The 20904-nt window shown below is 33.7% G+C and overlaps 1 protein-coding gene across 7 annotated transcripts in view; it reads right to left on the bottom strand.

Moving 5' to 3' along the window:
- SWT1 (SWT1 RNA endoribonuclease homolog) overlaps positions 1 to 20904 on the bottom strand; it is an 82817-nt gene that overhangs the window by 50548 nt on the left and 11365 nt on the right. For 6 of the 7 annotated variants that reach the window (XR_012501850.1, XM_074351796.1, XM_074351791.1 and 3 more), the window contains 6 exons: positions 17468 to 18197; positions 13923 to 13982; positions 12551 to 12680; positions 11505 to 11606; positions 10832 to 11020; positions 5410 to 5503 (listed from right to left, as the gene is read on the bottom strand). Coding sequence is in view for 6 of the 7 variants with exons in the window: in XM_074351796.1 (XP_074207897.1) it covers positions 5410 to 5503; positions 10832 to 11020; positions 11505 to 11606; positions 12551 to 12680; positions 13923 to 13982; positions 17468 to 18197 (1305 nt within the window). In the remaining variant the exon portion in view is untranslated. The remainder of the gene's footprint in view (positions 1 to 5409; positions 5504 to 10831; positions 11021 to 11504; positions 11607 to 12550; positions 12681 to 13922; positions 13983 to 17467; positions 18198 to 20904) is intronic. The other variant, XM_074351794.1, reaches the window with a different exon arrangement.

Here is a 20904-nt window from a genome sequence, read left to right as displayed (position 1 = left end):
TTCTTTTTGCCCGAGGGCATTCCCCAATTTATCAATGCCTTACAACAGAAATCCACAGACTCTGTGGTTTGAAATGTCAGAAGGCAATATTCAGGGCTGGCCAGAGCATATAGAAAGTTAAGGGAGAAACTGAAGAAGGGAGGAAACTACAGAGAAAGTGAGTCCTAAAGTCTGCTTATAAATTATGCTCCAAAAATCAACATACTGCCAAGAAACAAAGCAACCAACAGAACTAGACTCAGATATGACATAGATTAAAGCTATCTGATAGGAAATTGTAAATAATTTTGATTAATACGCTAAAGGCTCTAATGGAAAAAGTAAATAGCATGCAAAACCAGATGGGCAGTTTCAGCATAGAGGAAAATCATAAGAATAAAATCGAAGTGCTAACAATAAAAAAATCTATAGTGACAGAAATGGAGAATGCCTTCAACAGGGTCCTCAGGAGACTCAACACTGGCAAGGAAAGAAACAAATATTAAGACAGTTCAAAAGAAAGTATCCAAACTGAAACAGAAAGAGAATAAAAGGTTAAAAAAATATGTAACAGCTGTGAGACAATATCAACTGAGCCAAAGTATGTGCATGTATTAGTTATCTATTGCTGTGTAAAAATGTGTCCCCAAAACTTAGCAGCTTAAAACAAACATTTACTATCTCACACAGTTGATAAGTCAGGAACCTGACAGCAGCTTGACTGAATGGTTCTGGCTCAAGGTCTCTCACTAACTTGAAGCATGCTGTTGCTTAGGGTTGCAGTCATCTCGAAGTTTAATTGGTACTCATTGATGCGGCTCCTTGCAGGGCTTAGCCTTTCACTGGTTCTTGGCTGGCAACTTCAGTTTCTCACCACGTGGGCCTCTACGTAAGGATGCTCACAGCGTGGAGTTTGCATCCCCAAAACACGTGATCCAAGAGAGAGGAAGTAGCAAAGGAGTGCCCAAGAAGGAAGTCCCAGTCTTATATAACCTCATCTCAGAAGTGACATATCATCACTTCTGATGCATGCTATTTGTCACAAAGACAAGGAAGCCTGGTACAATGTAGGAGGGGATTACACAAGGACATTAATACAAAGAGGCAGCAATTATTGGGTCATCTTGGAGGCTGACTACTACAATGTAATTTTGCAATACCAGAAGGAGAAAAGAGGGAATGGGGCGTAAGAAATATTTAAAGAAATAATGGCTGAGAATTTTCCAAAACTAAAAATAAACATCAAACCATAGAATCAAGACACTCAGAGAACATCAAGCAGGATAATTTCCCCTCTACTACAAACACCTGGGCATATATGCTAAAGACTGCTAACACAAACTGCCAACAAAGCAAAACACAAACAGAAACTCTGAAAGCAATGAGAGGGAAAAAAGACACATTACATACAGAGGGAAAAGATAGCACTTACAGCAGATTTCTCATCAGAAATCAAACAAGCTAGAAGAAAATGGAATGACAGCTTTAAAATACCAGAAGAAAAAGTCAACCCAGAATTGTATATCCAGCAAAAATATCTTTCAAAAAAAAAAAAAAAAAAAAAGAAAGAAAGAAAGAAAGAAAGACATTATCAGACAAACAAAACCAGAAAATTCAATGTCAGCAGACTCACACATGTCAAAGAAAGCTGTTTAGGCAGAAGGAATATGACTAGAAATCTGACACCAGACAGAAACTTAGATCTATAAAAAGAAATGAAATATGTTAAAAATGGAATGCAAGATTAAAATATTCTTATTTCTTATTTCCAATTGCTTTAAGTGGTAAATGGTTGAAGCAAAAAATTTAGCTAAGTATTCTGTGCTTATTGCTTCTGTAAAACATATGACAATAATAGCAAAAAGGATGGGAGGAGAAATTCAAAGCATACTAAAATCCTTACACTACACATGAAGCAAGGTAGTATTATTTGAGAGTAGACTTTGAATAAGTAAAGATGTATACTGTAAACATTAAGGCAACCATTAAAAAGTTTTTTCAAAAATGTATAAAGTCAATAATTGAGATAAAACGGCACCATAAAAATACACAATTAATCCAAGGAAAGAAAGAAAAAGGAAGAAAAGAATAACTGAGCAAATAGAAAATAATTAGCAAAATGGTAGATCTTGACCCAAGCAATTAACTGTGAATCGTACAAACTCATCAATTAAAAAACCAGAAATTGTCAGATTGGACGAAAAATAAAATACCAACTATATGCCATCCACTAAATACTTAAATATAAAGGCATAGATAGGTTAAAAGTAAATAGATGAAAAAGACATATAATATAAATAGTAATCAAACAAAACCAGAGTAGTAATATTAATACTAAACAAAGGGAACTTCAGAACCAGGAATATTATCAGGAACAAAGAAAGACATTAAATAATGAGAAAGGTGTCAATTCTCGAAGACGATCCTAATGTGTATGCCTCTGACTACAGTGCTTCATAATACGTGAAGTAAAACAGAACTGAAAGGAGAAACAAACCCACAATTATACAGCTGGGAATTTCAATACTCCCATCTCAGTAATCACAGAACAAGTAAACAAATAATCAGTCAGATTATAGAAGACCTGAACAACACTATCAACAAACTTGACCTATTTGAAATTTATAGGATACTCTACCCACAAGAGCTGAATATACATTCTTCTTCAAGTGCACATAAAAACATTTACCAAGGTAGACCTTATTCTTGGCCATAAAGCAAAATTTAACACATTTAAAAAAATAGAAATCTCATAAATTATGTTCTCAAGCATTAATAGAAATAAAATATAAATCAGTAAAAAGATAACTGGAAAATTTGTAAATATTTAGAATTAACTGCAACAAATATCTAAATAACCTATGGCTTAATGAGGAAGTCATAAAGGAAATTATAAAGTATACTGAATTGAATGAACATACAAATACAATGTATCAAAATTTGTAGAATGCAACTAAAGCAGTGCTTAAAGGGAAATTTATTGCAGTCTCTAATTAATGATCTAAGCTTCCACTCTAAGAAGCCAGAAAAAGAGCACAAAAGGGGCATAAGAGTATTTTCTCTTGAAAGTGTTCTACGTATCAAGAGGGATGTGGGCTGCGCCAGTGCATCCACTGTCAACACTGTATAGTTAAGATTTGGGCATTTCAATATTATACATTTTCCCTCAAAATACAAAGAACTGTATAAAAATAATCATATGGGGGACAGGAAGTAGATGGAAATATAGATAACAGAAGAGTGGAAGAATTTTGGTAATTGTTGTAGCTGGGTACTGAGGAGTTTATTAACTCTTCTTCACTTTAAATGTTGAAATTCCTCATAACAAAATTTTTTAAAAATTAAAAATATTGTTACTTTTTAAAAATAAATGAAAGAGAGAAAGTGTAGCAGTAGAGAGCATAATAACTCTTAGAGTAGAAAAAGAAGAAAAAAGGAAAAATAACATCATTTGACATAGGATAGGAGCAGGGGGTATAAAGAAAAGAAGAGGTCTATACAGGACCTGCTATCTGACTGGGTGTAGACAATGAGGGAAAGGCAGGAATCAAAAAGGACCCCAAAGTTTCTGGCTTCAGCAAATGGGTGGAAAGTGGCACTTTTTATTCAAATGGAGAATAGTTTAGAAGGAAAGCTCAGGAGTTCATTTTTGGAGATGGTAGGTTCCAGACGTCTGTGAGATATCCAAGTAGAGATACTGAGTAAGTATAGGTGAATACACTAGAATTTAGAGAGAGATATGGACTGGAGATATTAACTGGGGGTTACTGGCCCATACTTACAACTGTAACTCTTAGTAAAGCACTTAGAATGAGATATAGTATATAGTTATATATAGTTATAGAAGGGTTCTCCTGTCATTGTCATCATCATCATCATCATCATCTATTGAAGTAATGTAAACGTATCTGCACAGTCAGTAGGTGTAACTGAGTACAGTAGGTATGATTATCACCTTTTATAGGAAAAAATAAAAATAAATAATAGGCTCACCTGGAACATGATAATGCCAGAATTAAAAGTAAAGTTTGACTACAAATTTTCATTTCACTAAAAAATGTTACATCTTAATTCAAAACCAGTGACTGCAGGAATAATGGAGAATTGATAACATCACACCAATTTAATTTTCATTTTAAGTTGAACTTAAAAAAATTATATAACAGTTATCTCTCAATTTTAGCTTATCTCAAATTCAAAATGATTAAGCTATTACTAATTCTGTCAGTCTTCAACAAACTCCAAGATGATATATTATGTCCTAGATTTTAAAAAATTTAGTATTAGAGATAAAACGCTCTAATATTTCCTTTAATACCAAAAAGAATAATACTATCTTTGAACACAGCTAAGATGATAACTGACCAAGCCCCCTTACAAGAAAAACCTTAGGGCTGTTCATTTGTATAATCACTCCATTTCACAGAGAACTCAGGCGTGACTATGGAACTGTAAAAACTCCATTTTGCAGTGAATAAAATTCAGACTAAAACTGCAAATTAAAATTGCTCTTATCTCATACATGATGAATACAATTTTGTTTAACATTATGTTACTTTTACCTTAGAATTAAGTCATGAAAATAGTCATTGGGAATGGAGGAATGGAAGGAGGAAGGGATAAGGAGGAAAATTACTTACTGAGAGCATTTTATGTACTGTGCATTCTTCTAAGCCACATATACACATATATATTTTTTTCTGACTAAATACTCACAATAACCTTATAAAGCAGGTATTATCACTCTCCTTGTATTTTCATACATGAGGTAACTAAGTTAAGTAACTTTCCAAGGTCATAAAGCTGGTAAGTGGTAGATCGAGAATTCCAATTCTAACTCTCTAACAGGTAACCAGGACATAACTGCATCATAAACTAGCCCTTCCCCACAAATTAATTACTTGATTAATTAATCCATTAACCCTTTTGCCTTGTGACCAAAAATGTCAGATTTTTATTTCTAAACTATTTTATTGGGCTATTAAATTGACTTTCCTCTGCTTTTCCAAAAGTTTTCTGAATAGCATATACGTTAAATTGAAATGAAACTTCATGAGATTCAAACCTCATTCTTCTATAGCCTGCACATTATAAGAATGTGAGATATAAATGAATATGCTTACTGGGCAGATTTAGAAAATTCTATGTTTCTGATTCTTGGCATGATGGATACAGTAAGATTTTTAAAAATTCTTTGGTATAAGTTGCTATTTTTTATTTTTTAGTTCTCAAATGACCTCTTAATTTATTATAAATTGCCCAGATGTTACAACACTTTAGCAGATTAATAAGATTTCCCCAAACTTTTATCCTATGCTCTAATCTGTTTGAGGCACACACAGGGATGAAAGGCTTAATGCTCTACAGAGGACTAACTAGAGAGTAAATTGCTATTTTTTTAAAGAAAGAGTAAATGACCATGAAACTCACGTGCACAAAATAACAAGAGAACAAGGGAATAATTCCTGGTACTGAAGACAGCACTTTAATACACGATCGTCATTGTTCTCATCACTCAATCCATCTGCAAATTCAGCAAAAGTAACAATCAATAAACACACTAAAAATCTAGAAACTGTATGAATAATCTAGGCCATATTTACATATCAAAGCATCCAAAAGAAAGATAACTTTTTAAATAAAAAGTAAGAGAAGACAAAGCAAAAACAATGCCTTGAAAATTCTGGACCTAGAATTCAGGTAGCACATAATTGTGGGTTTAAATAAAGTGATTAGTTTACTACTACAATGAAATAGGACATGCCTATTAATAAACCCAAAGGAAAGAAATGTCATTAGTGGGTTAAATGCCAAGTGAGAAACTAAAAGCTATGAATTCTAGTCTCAGTTTAGTCAATCAGAGATTATAAGTAAATTATATGATTACACTATGTACACCATGCTTAAAATGATCTCAACTTAAAAGAGGGCTGTAAAATAACGAGCTACTGCTCTGCCAACACCAGTACTGCTTTCATGTGTCTGCTTTTTCTTAACCTCTAAGCAAGTGCATTTAGAGAGAGATGTACAGGAGAAGGCAATATGGGCCCTAGGCAGAGAATACAAAAAGTAATTTCTAACAAATGTTAATCAGTGGCCGCATGTCCTCTGGCATTCTCCAAGCCTTAACGTACATAGTAAAAGTTTGCTTTTTGTGAAAATAATGTAATGTATAGAAATAGAACCAAAGACTTTCTCATAAGTCCTTACATTACCTGCCTCAGAACCTCCCAGGGTATATATTCATAATATAGATGGCAGGACTACACCCCAGACCCACTTCTGGATAAGAATCTTTGCAGCCTGGACCCAAGGACTGATTTAAGTCTACGGTGAGTCTCTTACACACTAAAATTCAACATGTACTGGCTAGTAGTAAGCCTCAACTTTGTTCCCAGATTATAAACTGTTTTTCCTTCAACTTTTAGCCTAAATTACTTACATCTCTAAATTTTGAAATTAGGAAACTAATTCATTCATGCAATAAATATTATATAGGGTCTGTTTGTGCCAAGTCCCTGCGCTAGGTAACTGGACAAAGACAAGCTCTTTAGGGGCTCACAATTTCATGGGGAAGTCCAGACAGAACTCAACTGACCTCACAGTACATCCTATCCAGTTCTTTAATCAGATAACCAGTGAGCCAGACAGACACATATTACAGCACAATTCTCCTTCTTCCAGCTCACAGAGTAAATACCATAATAATGCAAAATGGGCAGCTCGAAATCACTAGTTAAATATAGCAACTCAATTTGACCAACAAAAGAAGATTTAAAGGGTATAGTACACTGCTCTAAAGATATCAAAGTTCAAGATTAACTGTTCTGTCACCTTTTCTATGGAACATGGGCTTGGAAGACACACCTAAAACTACAAAAATACTCATGAAATATTTTTTCAGCAAATATTTTTGAGCACTTGCTCAGGTACTGTTCAAAAGTGAACAAAACAAAGACTCCAGAAACAGACTGATCTGGGTTTGAATCCCTACTTTCCCACTTACTAGAGATGTAATAATGGGCAAACTGCTTAACTAGGATGATTAAATGAGAAAATTTACATGAAACACTTGGTCCAATATATGGTTATACCAAATGCTTCTTAAGTATGTATTTATTATTTAAGACTCAGCTTAAATGGCACCTCAATAGCAATGAATTTTACTCACATTTGACACCAAAGTAAATTCTGTATTAATTATAGTTAATATGATTTTTAACATTTAATGGAATTAAAGCTTCTCAACAGCAGGCTTTGTCACTGCTGCAGCCTCAACACTTTAGAACAGTGTCTGGTAGAAATATCTGGCAAATAAATGATTCAACAAAAATAAAATAAAAGAAAATCCAAAATGATGGAACAAATGTCTGGTGTAGGAGGTGTCAGATAACTTAATTTTTGCCTAAATATAAAAATAAAAAATTATAGAAAACCTGGAAAATTCAGAAAATATAAAGAAAATTAAAATAACTCATAATTCCATCAGCTTAATATAACCAGTATTCACCATCTATAAGTACATATGCATAATCTAAGCTATTTGGTAGACTTTATATTCTTTTTAATCTTATTTCATTTAATCTCACAGGCAATTGACATTTTCCAAAATACAGTATTGTCTCATACGGGTATAGCATTGCATCTAACGTCTCCAACTGTAAGACAGTCAAGTTGTTCCCAGTTTTTTGCTAAATAAATCATGCTATGATGAATGTTATTTACATAAATCATGGTGAGCATCTCTGATCTTTTTTAGAATAATTTCTAGAAAGAGAATCATCTCTTTAGGCTTCTTGATGTGCACTGATAAACTGCTCTCCTGAAAAGCTACTATTTCCTGTCCCCATAGCTCTGAGCACTGCAAAGTCTCCTATCAGGGGCTGGGAAGGAGTAACTTTCTAACTTTAGAAGCAATAAAAAGAAATAACAAAGGAAAAAGTAAAAGATATAAACTAAAATTTATAATTTCTTTTATACATAAAAATTAACATTATTAAAAATGGCAAACAGACAGGAAAATATTTGCAGTGAACAAACGGCTGACTGGTTTTATTTCTTCCTTTGTGAATTACCTATTAACAATCTTTGTCCATTTAGGGGAAAGGGATTTTTAGTCTTTCTAACCAATTCGACACAAACAAATTATCACCTATTTGAGACAATCAGCCATTAAGTATTTAATATATTAGCTCAACCAACATTCACAACCGTTTTTTCAGCTACAGGTTATTTCCTCCCATTTCATTTACTAAGTTTTCCTCACTTTTACCTTTCCCCAAGTCAGCTTATAAACTCAGGTCAATCAGATTTCAAATCCTATTCTCTTCATAATACATACTTGATCAAATAAATACAATTTTGAAAAGAGTAAGGGCAAGGCTAAAATTAGTCAACTAAGGTTATTTAACATAAACTATCTGCATTCAATTTGTGGCATTTTTTTTAATGGAAAAATGCTTGTGTAAAAAAATATATTATTATAATACTCAATGATTATAAAAGAAAATAGTACATGCAAAATAAGCAGTTATTAGATTTGGCAGCAAGTGTGCTTGACAGATGTAAAGTGTAATAAAAGACTGTTTTATTCTTGCCTTTCTCCAAACAAGTACTTTAATTTCACTCAATAATCCTCAATTAAGTTTTTTCATAAGAATTTCAATTTATCATTAGAATATAAAATGTAATTTAATTATGTTAAAATCACAAAAAATATTTCTAAATATCATAAAATCACAATCAACAAAATAAATGTATTAGATACACTGGTTTTATACAAAGAATGTTTTAAATAATCAGCTTGACAGACAGCAATGATACAGTGAAATACATAAAGGACTTATCTGACAGAGACAATTACACAAGTAATCTATTATTATATCTACAACCTTAACTAAAAGCACAGTTTAACAAAACTAAGATCACGTAGTACAATTCAAGCATCAAAATGAAATATGGATTTCAAGGAAGACCCAGAAATTGAAGCACCACAAAGTGTGAGACCACTACTATGACTTACCCTCCTTAATAATCCAAAAAGCAGAGACTGAAGAAGTCAAAGCATCAAAAAAGCACATAAAAATGGAAAAGTCAAAAGAAACAGAAGCATCTATAAATAACAAACATGGCCAAAATATCTACTCTAGAATTAACATAAGTCTCAACGTTAATCTACTGAAGGACTAGGACAAGTCCTCACCCCTCTATGTCTCAATTTCCTCATCAATAAAATGGATCTAATAAGAATCTCTTCCACAAGCACTATAACGTATTAGCTGTAAAGCACTTGGAAAAGGGTCTGGAGAATAATGGCCATATAAGTGTTGTCTATTAGTATCATCATCTAAACAATTATAAAATAAAACATAATTTGTATAACTAAAAAAAAATAAAAGAGTAAGTAAAATTCCCACCTCTTCTTAAGGAACTTAAGGACTGGGGCTTTACTGAAATGATGGTTTGGATCCGGGCTTTTTTAAAGTGTGTGTGTATGTGCTTTTTTAAGTCTTACCTGTTGGCAACACATACCAAAGTACTTACAGGGGAAAATAATATGATATGATACCTGAGATTTACTTTACTGCAGGAGTTCCAGGAGTTGGGGGAGAAGGGGAAAAGGAAGTAAGAGAATAAACAAGAATGACAAAATGTTGAGAATCTCTGAAAATGAGTGACAGATACACAGGGATTCATTATATTATTCTCTCCACTTCCATATTTGAAATTTCTTATAATGGAAAGTAAAAAAAAAGACCATCTAAGGTGTTCAACTTAATATGTTAAAATATTTTAGTATCTTCTTAACTTGAATAAGTGATTTTTTGTTTTGGTGGTTTTCCTTTAAAAACTCTTAAACATAGCACATGAAGTTCCTACTCAAAATGCATAAGCATTGTATCTGGAATACACTAAAAGCTAATTAATAAATATTTGTAAAGGGAATGAATGAAGGAATTAATGGTAGAGGCCCTTTTTCTAAGACTAAACAGCCATGCCAAAAGCTTCTTTAGAGTTAATATCATGATTAGATTCACCTTAGGATGAATTCTTTCATCTCTTATGGTGACTATGGTTATAGTAGGCAAAATAAATCCATGATATTTAAAATAATATAAATCTACATATATAAATAATTCTGAGTTAGGAAAGAATGAAATAAATCTTCTAAATAGATGTATACACTCTGCAGAGACAACAGTGTTGCTTTACACACAGATTTTTTTCCCGAATAGATATATAAAACATGAAGAATATACATTCTAAGTTTCTAAGGCTAATTTTAAAATGAGTTAAAAAAAACGAATATGGAAAAAAATAAAGTCAGGAGAAAATCTATAGAGCTTTATTTTTTAATTACCTCCTTTTTACAGGTTCTGACAAACCAGAGGAAAACAATGTCTGCCTCTTCATTATACTAACTGCATGCACCTAGGTCACTTACTGGCCTCATCACTCAAAATGGTATTTCAATGGGGGAGAGTATAGCTCAGTGGTAGGGTTTACTCTTCACGTGCATGAGGTCCTGGATTCAATCCCCAGTACCTCCATAAAAAATTTTAAAAAAAAGAATCCAAAGTACTGTAATACAGAGAACTATGCATACAGATCTATCTAGTCACCATCTGTGAAATAGAGACATGACCTAAGAAGGTCTAGGAGAAGCAGAAAAATAAAAATCAAAGACCTCCAAACCAAGCCTAACATAATACCTCAAAGCACCACTATGTCCTGCCATTTCACACTGCAACAGTTACAATTTTTTTTTAAGTTTTGCACCATTTCCTTTCAAGAGTGAATCAGTATCCAAACAAATCTCAATTAGGAAGCAACCTGAGAGAATAATACTTACAAAGTTTTTGAGATGCAAGTTGTATTGACTGACCCCATAGCTTTCTATCTTGATTTTTGAGACTGTCATTGATGAAATGAACTGCAGGTACAGCTTTGTGCTGGGCATGTTTCAGTAATTTTCCTGCTTTCATACGGTCCAGCTCTTGCACAACAACCCAGGGAATTATTAACACAAGTCTGTCAAAGCCTAAAAAATAAAAAAAGATTTCTTAGGAGTCAACAAATATCCATTGAGCTACTAAATCAAACTGCTGTAAGAGAATTGAAAGTTTTAAAGTATGAAATTCACAAACTAAAGGAAGAGGTAACACAGAAAAATAGGAACTAAAAACAGATGTGTCAAGAGAATGTCACAAAAATAAATGCTATCAGAGATCAAAGAAGACTAAGTTTAGATTGCTAGGTTAACCTGTAAAGGCTTTTTTGTTTTTTTCTTAAATTGATTATAGTGTGTGTGTGTGTGTGTGTGTGTGTGTGTGTGTGTGTGTGTGTGTGTGTGTGTGTGTATTTCACTATTTTTGTTACTTCACTAATAAAAATCTTCCTTATTAAAAAAAAATAGCATATCCAAATGGAAATAAGTTTGTAGGGGGAAAAAAACCCACATCACTGCACATATAAAATATCAACTCAAATAAGAAAATCAAAATCAATAAGTATTTTATAAATACCTGGGATTTCTGTTGTCTTCAACATTCTAACAAATTTAAGGTGATTCATCAGAATATTTGTATCAATAACAATTAGAAGCTTTTTGTCTGAAGCAGTATTTGCTAGAGAAAAAGAGCAAAGTGAGGACTTCATGACATTTGATAAGACTTGTTTAGTAACTAAAATTTTGATATCATAGAACTTTGATAGCATTCTTCAGAGAATGCAATCTCTGAAGATTTAGACGACAAAAATAAAAAATGCATTTACCCTAATTCTTAACAGAAAGAACGGTAATCAGTATTTAATTATCCACCAGTAAAATACTGTATATTGCTTATGGGTGGATTTTAAATTGTAAACTGCATGCCAGCAGTGTCTATGTTGCGCTGTATTACTGGTAGTTATGTCCTTAGGAATGCTAACTAATTTTTAATATACTCTGAAATACAATTGAAAAGATAAATACATGTAAAAGAAAGAAAACAGATAATACTAGCATTGTTATTTCATAGAGTCCTTCAAGGGTCAGATAAGTTAATGTACAGGAAAACTCTAAATAAACTGAAAAACGCAATGTGAATGTAATGCAGCATTACTATTTTAACAAATACAATTCAAAACAGTACACTGACAGATTTTGGGTAACATCTATCATTATCTTCTCCAATTGGTAAGACTAATCACAATTTTACTACATAAGTAAGAAATCCATGAGCAATTTGCATTATTTCTGACCAGGGCTTTTACACAGTTGAAAGTGTTAAAAGTTATGATTAAGAGCAAGAATAAAAGACAACTCATAACTCTGACTACTTCCCCCTGGCAAAAAGAGAAAGAGAAAATATGTCTAACTGCCTAATAATGTGAGATATATAAAACAAATGACGGTAAGGAAAATCTTTGACCTGATTCCTCTAGCTAAAAGAAATATACCATACTTTATTATTTCAAATGAGCGCATTAATATTTTTTATCTAGATATTATAAAAATTGAATGCTGGCACGTTCATTCTTAAGAAAACATAGGAGATCATAAGCATGATCATATGCATAGAGGGTATACCAGCAGAGGACTGCGCATCATCTTCCACCAAGTCAATCTCCATACTCATTAACTCTCCAGAAGGCGGGAGCACAGGTAAATCCACACTTTTTCCCACTCGTGCAGCATGGAGCTCTTCTACTATCTGCATCTAAATTACAAAAGACCTACGGTAAAATATTTTGAATGATTTTCTCTGCAGATTAATAAGAGAAGAAAGCAATTAATTCTTAATTCACTGAAGATAAGAGACAGTTTGTGGAAAGCAAAAAATTTACAAAAATATGGAAGCTGCATGGTAAAAGAATACAGATTTACAAACATACACAGGGTTTTTAAAAATAGCTCTTCTCTTACCACTTTACTCATTCAACCACCTTAGATAAGCAAATTTTTTAATAACCTTGAGTCTCAGTTTATCTATATAATAGGAAGGTTTAATGTCTATTTCCTTTTAGTATTTTAGTGATAACTAAATGAAATAATGTGAAGACCCTCATATAGAGCCTAGCGTATAATGGACTTTAAAAATAAACCAATTCTCATTCCCATTCTCACTTCAAAGTACTTTGGGAGCCAAATATGTTTTTATATGGGTGATGGCACTCTGCTTCAGATTTCTAAGACTGTTTATGAATAATCAAAAACTGAACTCTAGATCTTAATACCCTCCTCACTTAAGGGAAGTAAGTAGTTCCCTGATGTATTCTGATGCAAAGAAATTAAAATATAATCTAACTTTAGAGGTGAGAAATCTTTCTTCTTTTGCCAAGAGGCACTGACCCACAAAACAGAAAAATATTATTGAATGTCACAAATAAAAAGCAATCAATATGGTTTTAAAGTCTCCTTTAAAAAGAAAAACACAAAGTGTTCTAAGAACCTAATTTTCATTTAGGACCAGGGAACATAAAATTCTATGCAATAAATCTGAGGGTCAATCAGGAGATTCTAACTGAGAAATAAGGCAACAGGTAAAAAGTAAATATGCATGTGCTCTCATTTCCACTGAACATTTTCACCTTACTGTTAATTAGAAAAATGAGGCAGAAACATGTTGATATGATACTGCATTTTTGTCAAGCCAAGGTATAAGCATGCGAAGTGTAACTTTAAATCAAAATTCACATAACTTGAGGGCCATAGGCTCCATGCTCTTTATTCAAAACAGATTAGAGCTCATTAGAAAGAAAGGCAAAAAAGGTGACGAAGTAAATGTAAATGCTCTTCCAAATGGTTTTTCATGGCTTCATAGAAATTCACATATTAAGCAGACACACCGCTGTTATTTTCATTGTACCAAGGTTATTATAGTCACTATTTTTTATTAAAATAGAAACCGTTTGACTTAATTTCACTAAAAATATTCAAAGTAAATAAAAGTATCAGTAACCTCTTGATCTGTATCTTGAATACTTTCAAGTGACACTGAAGAACATGGTGCTTCAAAACTCTGAAATGAAAAGTAATTTCATTAGTTAAGAATGAAGCATATACTGAGAGTAAGGGTTTTTCAACCTTGGTATCACTGGCATGTGGGATCAAATAATTCTTTTTGAGGGGGAGCAGTTCTATGTGTTGTAGGATGTTTAGAAGTATCTTTGGCCTCTGCTCATTAGATATCTACCCCTTCCAAACCTTGACAATCAAAAATGCCTGCATCAAGTCAGTTACCAAACGCTCCCTAAGAGGCAACATTGCCCCTAGATGAAAAATTGACCCTAAAATAGAAGAGCCTCATTGTACTAAGTCATGAAACATGGTAGAAATTCTTTAGGGTTTACTCATTCATATATACATTCCTAAAAATACTCATATTCTAAGAATAAAATGACATGTCACCCTAAGAAATATTAACAACCATGGCAAAGGTAAAAAGAACTGGCCTTCAGTGGTGGACAATTTTCATCCCAGAGTAACTGAGCCATTTCTAAAAGTGACATGACAAAATTACAAACAGAACTTGAAGATTATTACCTGGCTGAGGGGAAAAGGCTGAAAAAATGCATAACTGTACCATTTATGGGTAGAGCACCAGAGGTCTGTGTTTTATTTTTTGTCTTCCAGCAGAGATTGAAAACCTAACTTGAACTTTTCACACTACTTAAGCTGAGTGGATGAAACTACATACAGGTGACAGGAAACGCAGCAAAAGCCACTATTAAACCAAATCATAGTCTAAGAATTCTCCAAGGTAACATCAAACTCACATTATTTCACAGGAGGCTGAATGTAAATCACAGACCCTCTTTAAACAAGTGTATTTGTACGTTGCTTTATTGGGAATTCAGCTTCCACTTCTCAACATCACTCTTCACGTGATATAACACTACATACATCACACACATGGACCCATTACAACTTGACTATTCCATGAAACTGGACTTTATAATCCCTTCTCCACCTGACTTTAAATCTCACTAGATCTTTAGGTTCTCTTCAACTAAGGAGTGCTAGAGATTGTTACAGAACTTCCTGCAATGCCTGACATCCAAAGTCTTTTCATTCTTTTACCTAGAACAATACTACCCTTCACTCTCTTTCCCACAGATCACTTTTAGTGATTTCAACAAATTTTCTATTACCTGCAAATTCAGAAACATTCATGTCAGGTTTTCCCTGAAAACCCTTCCCTTACTGAAAAAATAAAGTCTTCAGTGGGCATTTAACTGTTTGCCTTTCCCTGCCATGCTTTATTAAATACAGGGATTGAGATGAAGGGGAAAACAATTACGAGGGTAACAATGGTTTTATCTGCTGGAGTGATTCCAAACTAAAAGCCTGACCATACTGCTTCCCTGATTATGTTTCAGTGGCTCTGTACTATCCACAGCATACAAGATTAAAAAAAAAAAAAAAAAAAGACAATCTTTTCCGTGAGAGATAAAGTAATCCACTGTCTAGATCCTGGCTTCCTCTCCAACTTCCTCTCCTGGAGATTCTTTACACATCTCAACTGAAGTCAAACTGAACAACTTAAGTGCCCAAGTATGCTCCTGCCAGGCAATTTCCCAACTCTGGGCCACTATACACACTGGTCGTCTCCCCTGGCAGAATAACATTTCTATTCCTTGCTCCGCACATTTTCAACACCAAGCCTAAGAATCTCCACCTTAGTGAGAACTTCCTTAACGCACCTCCAAATTTATACCAACATCATCCAAATTCCTAGGGCTCTAATATTTACTTCACTGTATTTGCAATTGTATTTGTTTCCTAATCTACCTCCTTGGGAACTTCTTGAGGGTAAAAAGCATTTTATTCATTTCTAAATTCCTAGAACCTAGAAACATACTGATACATAATAGGTACCTTTAGTTAATGCTTCCTGAACTGGTAAATTTCTATCCCTGAACCTTGTAAGAATTAAGTGGGATACTATTTATCAAAGTGGCCTATAAACTATAAATCTCTAGGACATTGTTGTCAATGTTGAGGGGAGGGTGCAAATTAAAGGGGTCTATATCAAAGGACTATAAAACCTAAGACATAATTTTCTCTTAGGAAAGAGTAACAGGATTACTAAATCCAGAAAATACAACCATTTCTTTGTAAAGTACACTCTTATTTTAGGAAGATAATTATCTATTGAGAAATTTATGAGGAAAAAAAGCAGTATTAAGATGACTAGCTCCTGTAATCATGCAACAATTGCTTCCCCTACAACTTAATATTCATGCTATGTACCTCTTCTGGTCTGTGTAGTAATTCTGAACAGAGTGCAAAAGACACTGTACACTGCAGTGCAGGGATTTCTCATGCTGTGCCTTAGATGCACAGCACATGAGGAACACCAAGTAATGACACAAAGATGTTCACTGAACATACTGGAAAATTCAGATTCTTTTCTCGCATTCCACTCTAGAGAACTGACTATACAGCACAAGAAAACTGGAGCTTTCCTTTAAGAAAGCAATAAAAAGAACAAACTCAATTCTTTCCCTCCTTGGACCCCTTCAAGTTCAGCAAACAAAGAGTACCCTCTCTCAAGCTCCTCTGAGTTACAACCCCCTAGTTACAATCCCTCCATTTTCCAAAGGAAGAATCATATACTGCACCCTGTAGTCCTGATTCCTGAAAGCAGGTAGGCTCAACCACCGATTACAAGCAGTCTCTAAATTTCAGAACTTAGGAAGTTCTAAAGTTCTGAAGTTCCAAAGTTCTCTTAAAGGTAAATAATTTTATTTGCCATAGAAACAAGGCTATAGTGATTAGGTTCTCAAATTAGTCCACAAATGCTGATTTATTACACAATTTAGAAGCAAAACAGATGTGCCAAGCTTTCTAGACTGGATGTCTATACATGTAGCTCCCTGCGTCTCCCATCCCACCTGACCTTGTCTTCACCTGAATAACTCCTATTCAGTCTTCAGTTCTCAGTTTACATGTTACCACCTCCAGGAAACCTTTCTGAGCTAGTCCCTTGATGGCGCACCAAGGCCATGTTAATCCCCTGCTGTGTATTCCCATATTAGGTGATAAGCATTTATCAGACTTACTGTGGTTGCTTGTGTGTCCTCCTCATATAAGTCAGTCCCTGAAAACAGAGACTGTGATTACAGTGCCTGGCACACAGAGCGCTCAAAACATAATTTGTTGAAGGAATAGCTGTTCGGAAGATTAACCCCTGGACATTCTATGGTACCTGGAGTTGGAGACGATTCTAAGACTGCCACAGTGCTTCTCTGACGGGACTGTCTATAACTGCTTCTTTCTACATTGTTAGACTTTCCCTTCTATTTTGGATCCTTGATACTTGCTAGGATAGCTCCCTAAAAAAGTCGGAATTAAAGGGGTAAAATAAAAGAACCAAGACATATCTTCCCGACTAAACTGAATCAGCCCTCCATGATCATTATAACAAAAGCAACTCAAAACCTAACTATATTAAAACTCTTTACTAAAACCCACGTTTTAGTGGGTTTTGCACTACCTTACCTGCATTAGGCTTTCGCTAGAAATCGAACCATCACTTTCACGACGCTCAGGATATTTTCCTTTCCACTCACGGACAGTCTCTGCATATGAGGGATCTGAAAATAAATGTTCACTTTTGTGCCTTGTCAAATTCAATGAAACCTGGGCACCTTCCTGGCATCCTGTGTTCTCTTGCTTCGCCTTTGACTTGTTAGAATCTAGACTGAAGACATTTTCTTCTACAAGCTTCTGAAGGGTATTGTGGGATTTCACTGGGATTTTGAAACTGATCTTACTTCTTCTGGATTCAAGGGGTTCCTTAATTATCTTGTTGGAATTATAATCCTGAGAAAATTGGATTCCCTTGTATTTCTCCAAAACATACTTTTCAGAACCGTCTCTAAATTTATTGTGCCTTTCTTTCTTGAGTTCCTTCATCTTCTCCCACTGAGCAAGTAAACTAGGCCATTTTTTTTCACTTGGCTGGCCTTCGGCTTTAGGCTTCACATCTTTGGCAATCCTAGGACTGTTAAAGTTTTTAACATGGTCCAGCTTACTCCTAACATTTGTCAATTTAATAACTTTAAGATCTACACATTTATTTGTATCTTTTCTGGTTCCGTTTGGAGAAGGACTCTGTGAAATGATTTTACTGTCATTTGAATATGATGTTTCTTGGAGTTTAACTGGTCCTTGGGATGAAGAACTGATTCTTGGCCTCTTTCTTGGAGTGTCAGTTTCTATAGTCAGTCTGTAAAGCAGCACAGAAAACTAGGTTACATTACAGTTATTTAAGATTATATATAATGTTGCACTGCATCATTTTAGTTAGGAAATAACACAACTGGCCTGAACTTCATAAAAAGTTAGAAATGGCTACAATAAGAATGAAGTGGAAGGGATTACTCAACAAATGGTGTTGGAATAACTGGTTTGCCATTTGGAAAAAAAAAAAAACAAATTTACAGCTTTATATAATACTAGATGACATAATTCCAAATAGATTAAACACAAGTGCAAAATAATTACTATTTCCATAATTGCTATAATTCATACTAAATCCTTAAAAACCACAGTGGAAAAAGGGAACATGTAACTTATTTCTTAACAGAGAACTTCCTAAACTTAATAGCAGTGGGAAAAATCACAAAGGAAAACAGTAAATGTAAATGACTATGTACTTTAAAACTTTAGCATATTAAAAAATAATAAAGTTAAAAGAACTGGGAGATGGTATTTGCTATGTATGTGACAGCTTATTAGCCTTGGTAAATAAAAAGCTCATCAAAAAGTACTAAGACTCTAAAATAGGACATAAACGGAAAGTTAATGATAGAGAAAAAGAGAATGGCTGATCAACATTTTGCGGGGAAAAGTCTGACTTCCTAATTGCATAGACTTGCTAATTACAACAACATACCATTTTCTTCCACCAAATTAGTAAAGATTAAAAAACAGCATTAAATACTGGCAAGAGGCTGTAAAATGGACCTTCTCATATGTTGCTAGGAGAAATACAAAATGATACAACAATTCCACAAAGGAATTTGACAATATAATTAAGAATTCTAAAAATGTTCTTATTCTTTGACTTCTTGGTAATTCTCACTTTAGAAATCTACACCAAGGTGAAAAAAATCAGAAATGGACTAAAAAATAATAATGAGATACTCAATTCAGAATTATTTACAGTAGTAAAAAATCAGGTACATGGTAAATGCTAAAATTTTGGGAATGACTAAGAAACAAAGTCACTCTATCATATATGACAGATGATCATAGTCATTTCAAATGATGTTTATGGAAAGTCTTCAATGACATAACAAAACATATTGATATAATATTAAGCAGAAAACAAGCAGGGCACAAATCTGTAATACATAATGTAGTCTCAACAATTTAAATAAGCATAGTAGTAAAGCCAGAAAGAAATGTACTAAAATGTTAGAAGAAGCAATACCTAGAGGTGATAATATTTTCCCGCTTAATAAAACCAGGTATCACTTTGCAGTCAGAAAGAAAGAGGGGGGAAATTGATGTACCACAATACATTACTTTGTATCAGTAAATCCTTGAGTGCCTTCTAAGCGCCTGTTACCCTGCCGGGCACTGGGAGGCAGTGGAGGACGCATCAAACACAATCCTTAGCCCTAATTAGCTTACTGTCCAGCAGGGGAGAAAGAGATGGTAAATACGTGACTTCTCTCAAATAATCATGCAAGAGCAAACTATAAACATCTCAGAGTTCCTACAGGAACTCACCGGAGTCTTCACCTGGTTTCATTTTCTTTACTTTATCTCTTTCTATAAAAAGATTCCCTATCATTATTTATCTGTTAATGAGTAACAATAAAACTAAACTTTAATAGGACTTTGCTTGGCATTTTAATAGTATATCACAGAAGCTGGCATTATATTAAAGAAAAGTCAGGAAAACAACAAACAAAATAAAAGAAAAATCTTAATAGGACTTGCAGTTCTCTGAGTATTTTTAAATCCCTATTTTATTTGTTCTTCACAACAGCCCTATGCTGCACTATTTCACAGTCATCTATGCACCATGGTCCATGTGGTCATAATTAATAAAAACTCAACATTATAATACCTTTTTATAGGACAACAAAATTAAATCTTAAAATTACCTCTTATCAACTAGTTTTGCAAAATGCTATATTGTGATAATGTAGCTGTGTATTTGCAACTTAAAATACTAAAGTTCTGAAATCTTTTCAGACACGCTGGACATGCAGCAAAAACTTATTTTTTATAAATGACCTAGTGTAAAATCAATATTCAGTAGAAGCTAAATGTCGCTATCCTAGATTGAACTTTGTGATACAAGATTAAATCTGACATCTTTTCAAAAATTTAATTATCATAATTATTAAAAAATTTAGTAGCCAAAGTTTCAAAACATGACATACTGCAGGAAATATAATTGCTTAACATTGCCAGCTGCTAGACTACTCCATTGGCCATAATAACGCACTTAGGATACTAAATTATACACTTACTTTCCACTTAGGTCCAATGAAAACTAAAGTACTTTTTGCTTAATTCTGCAAATAATGGGTCCTGATGATGGCAATACTGCCACCTCTCTAATAGTAACAGAGATACAACTTATTTCCTTTTCAACTCTTAGATTTAAGACTTAAAGATGTGGCTAATGGTTATGATGCAATTTTATGTAAGAAATCCCACAAACTGAAAGTGCACAGCTTAAATGTTTTCTGAATATTTTCAAAAGTAGACTTAAGATTGCTTTCCTGGCTTATATTTTTAATTGTTAATAAATATATCCATATGTACTGAAACCATGGATCTGGAATTGTGGTAATGGTACGATGTAACTGGCTTCCAGGATGACAAAATTCTCTCTGATTTTCCACCTGCATCTTAGCTTTTGCTGTTTGCATGTCAATTTTGGGACTTTCCGTGTAGTTGAATAGGGAGAT

Source organism: Camelus bactrianus, chromosome 23 (assembly GCF_048773025.1).
Source record: "Camelus bactrianus isolate YW-2024 breed Bactrian camel chromosome 23, ASM4877302v1, whole genome shotgun sequence".
Classification (NCBI taxonomy): domain Eukaryota; kingdom Metazoa; phylum Chordata; class Mammalia; order Artiodactyla; family Camelidae; genus Camelus; species Camelus bactrianus.
The sequence above is the reverse complement of the archived record's forward strand: the minus strand, read 5'-3'. Positions and strand labels throughout refer to the sequence as shown.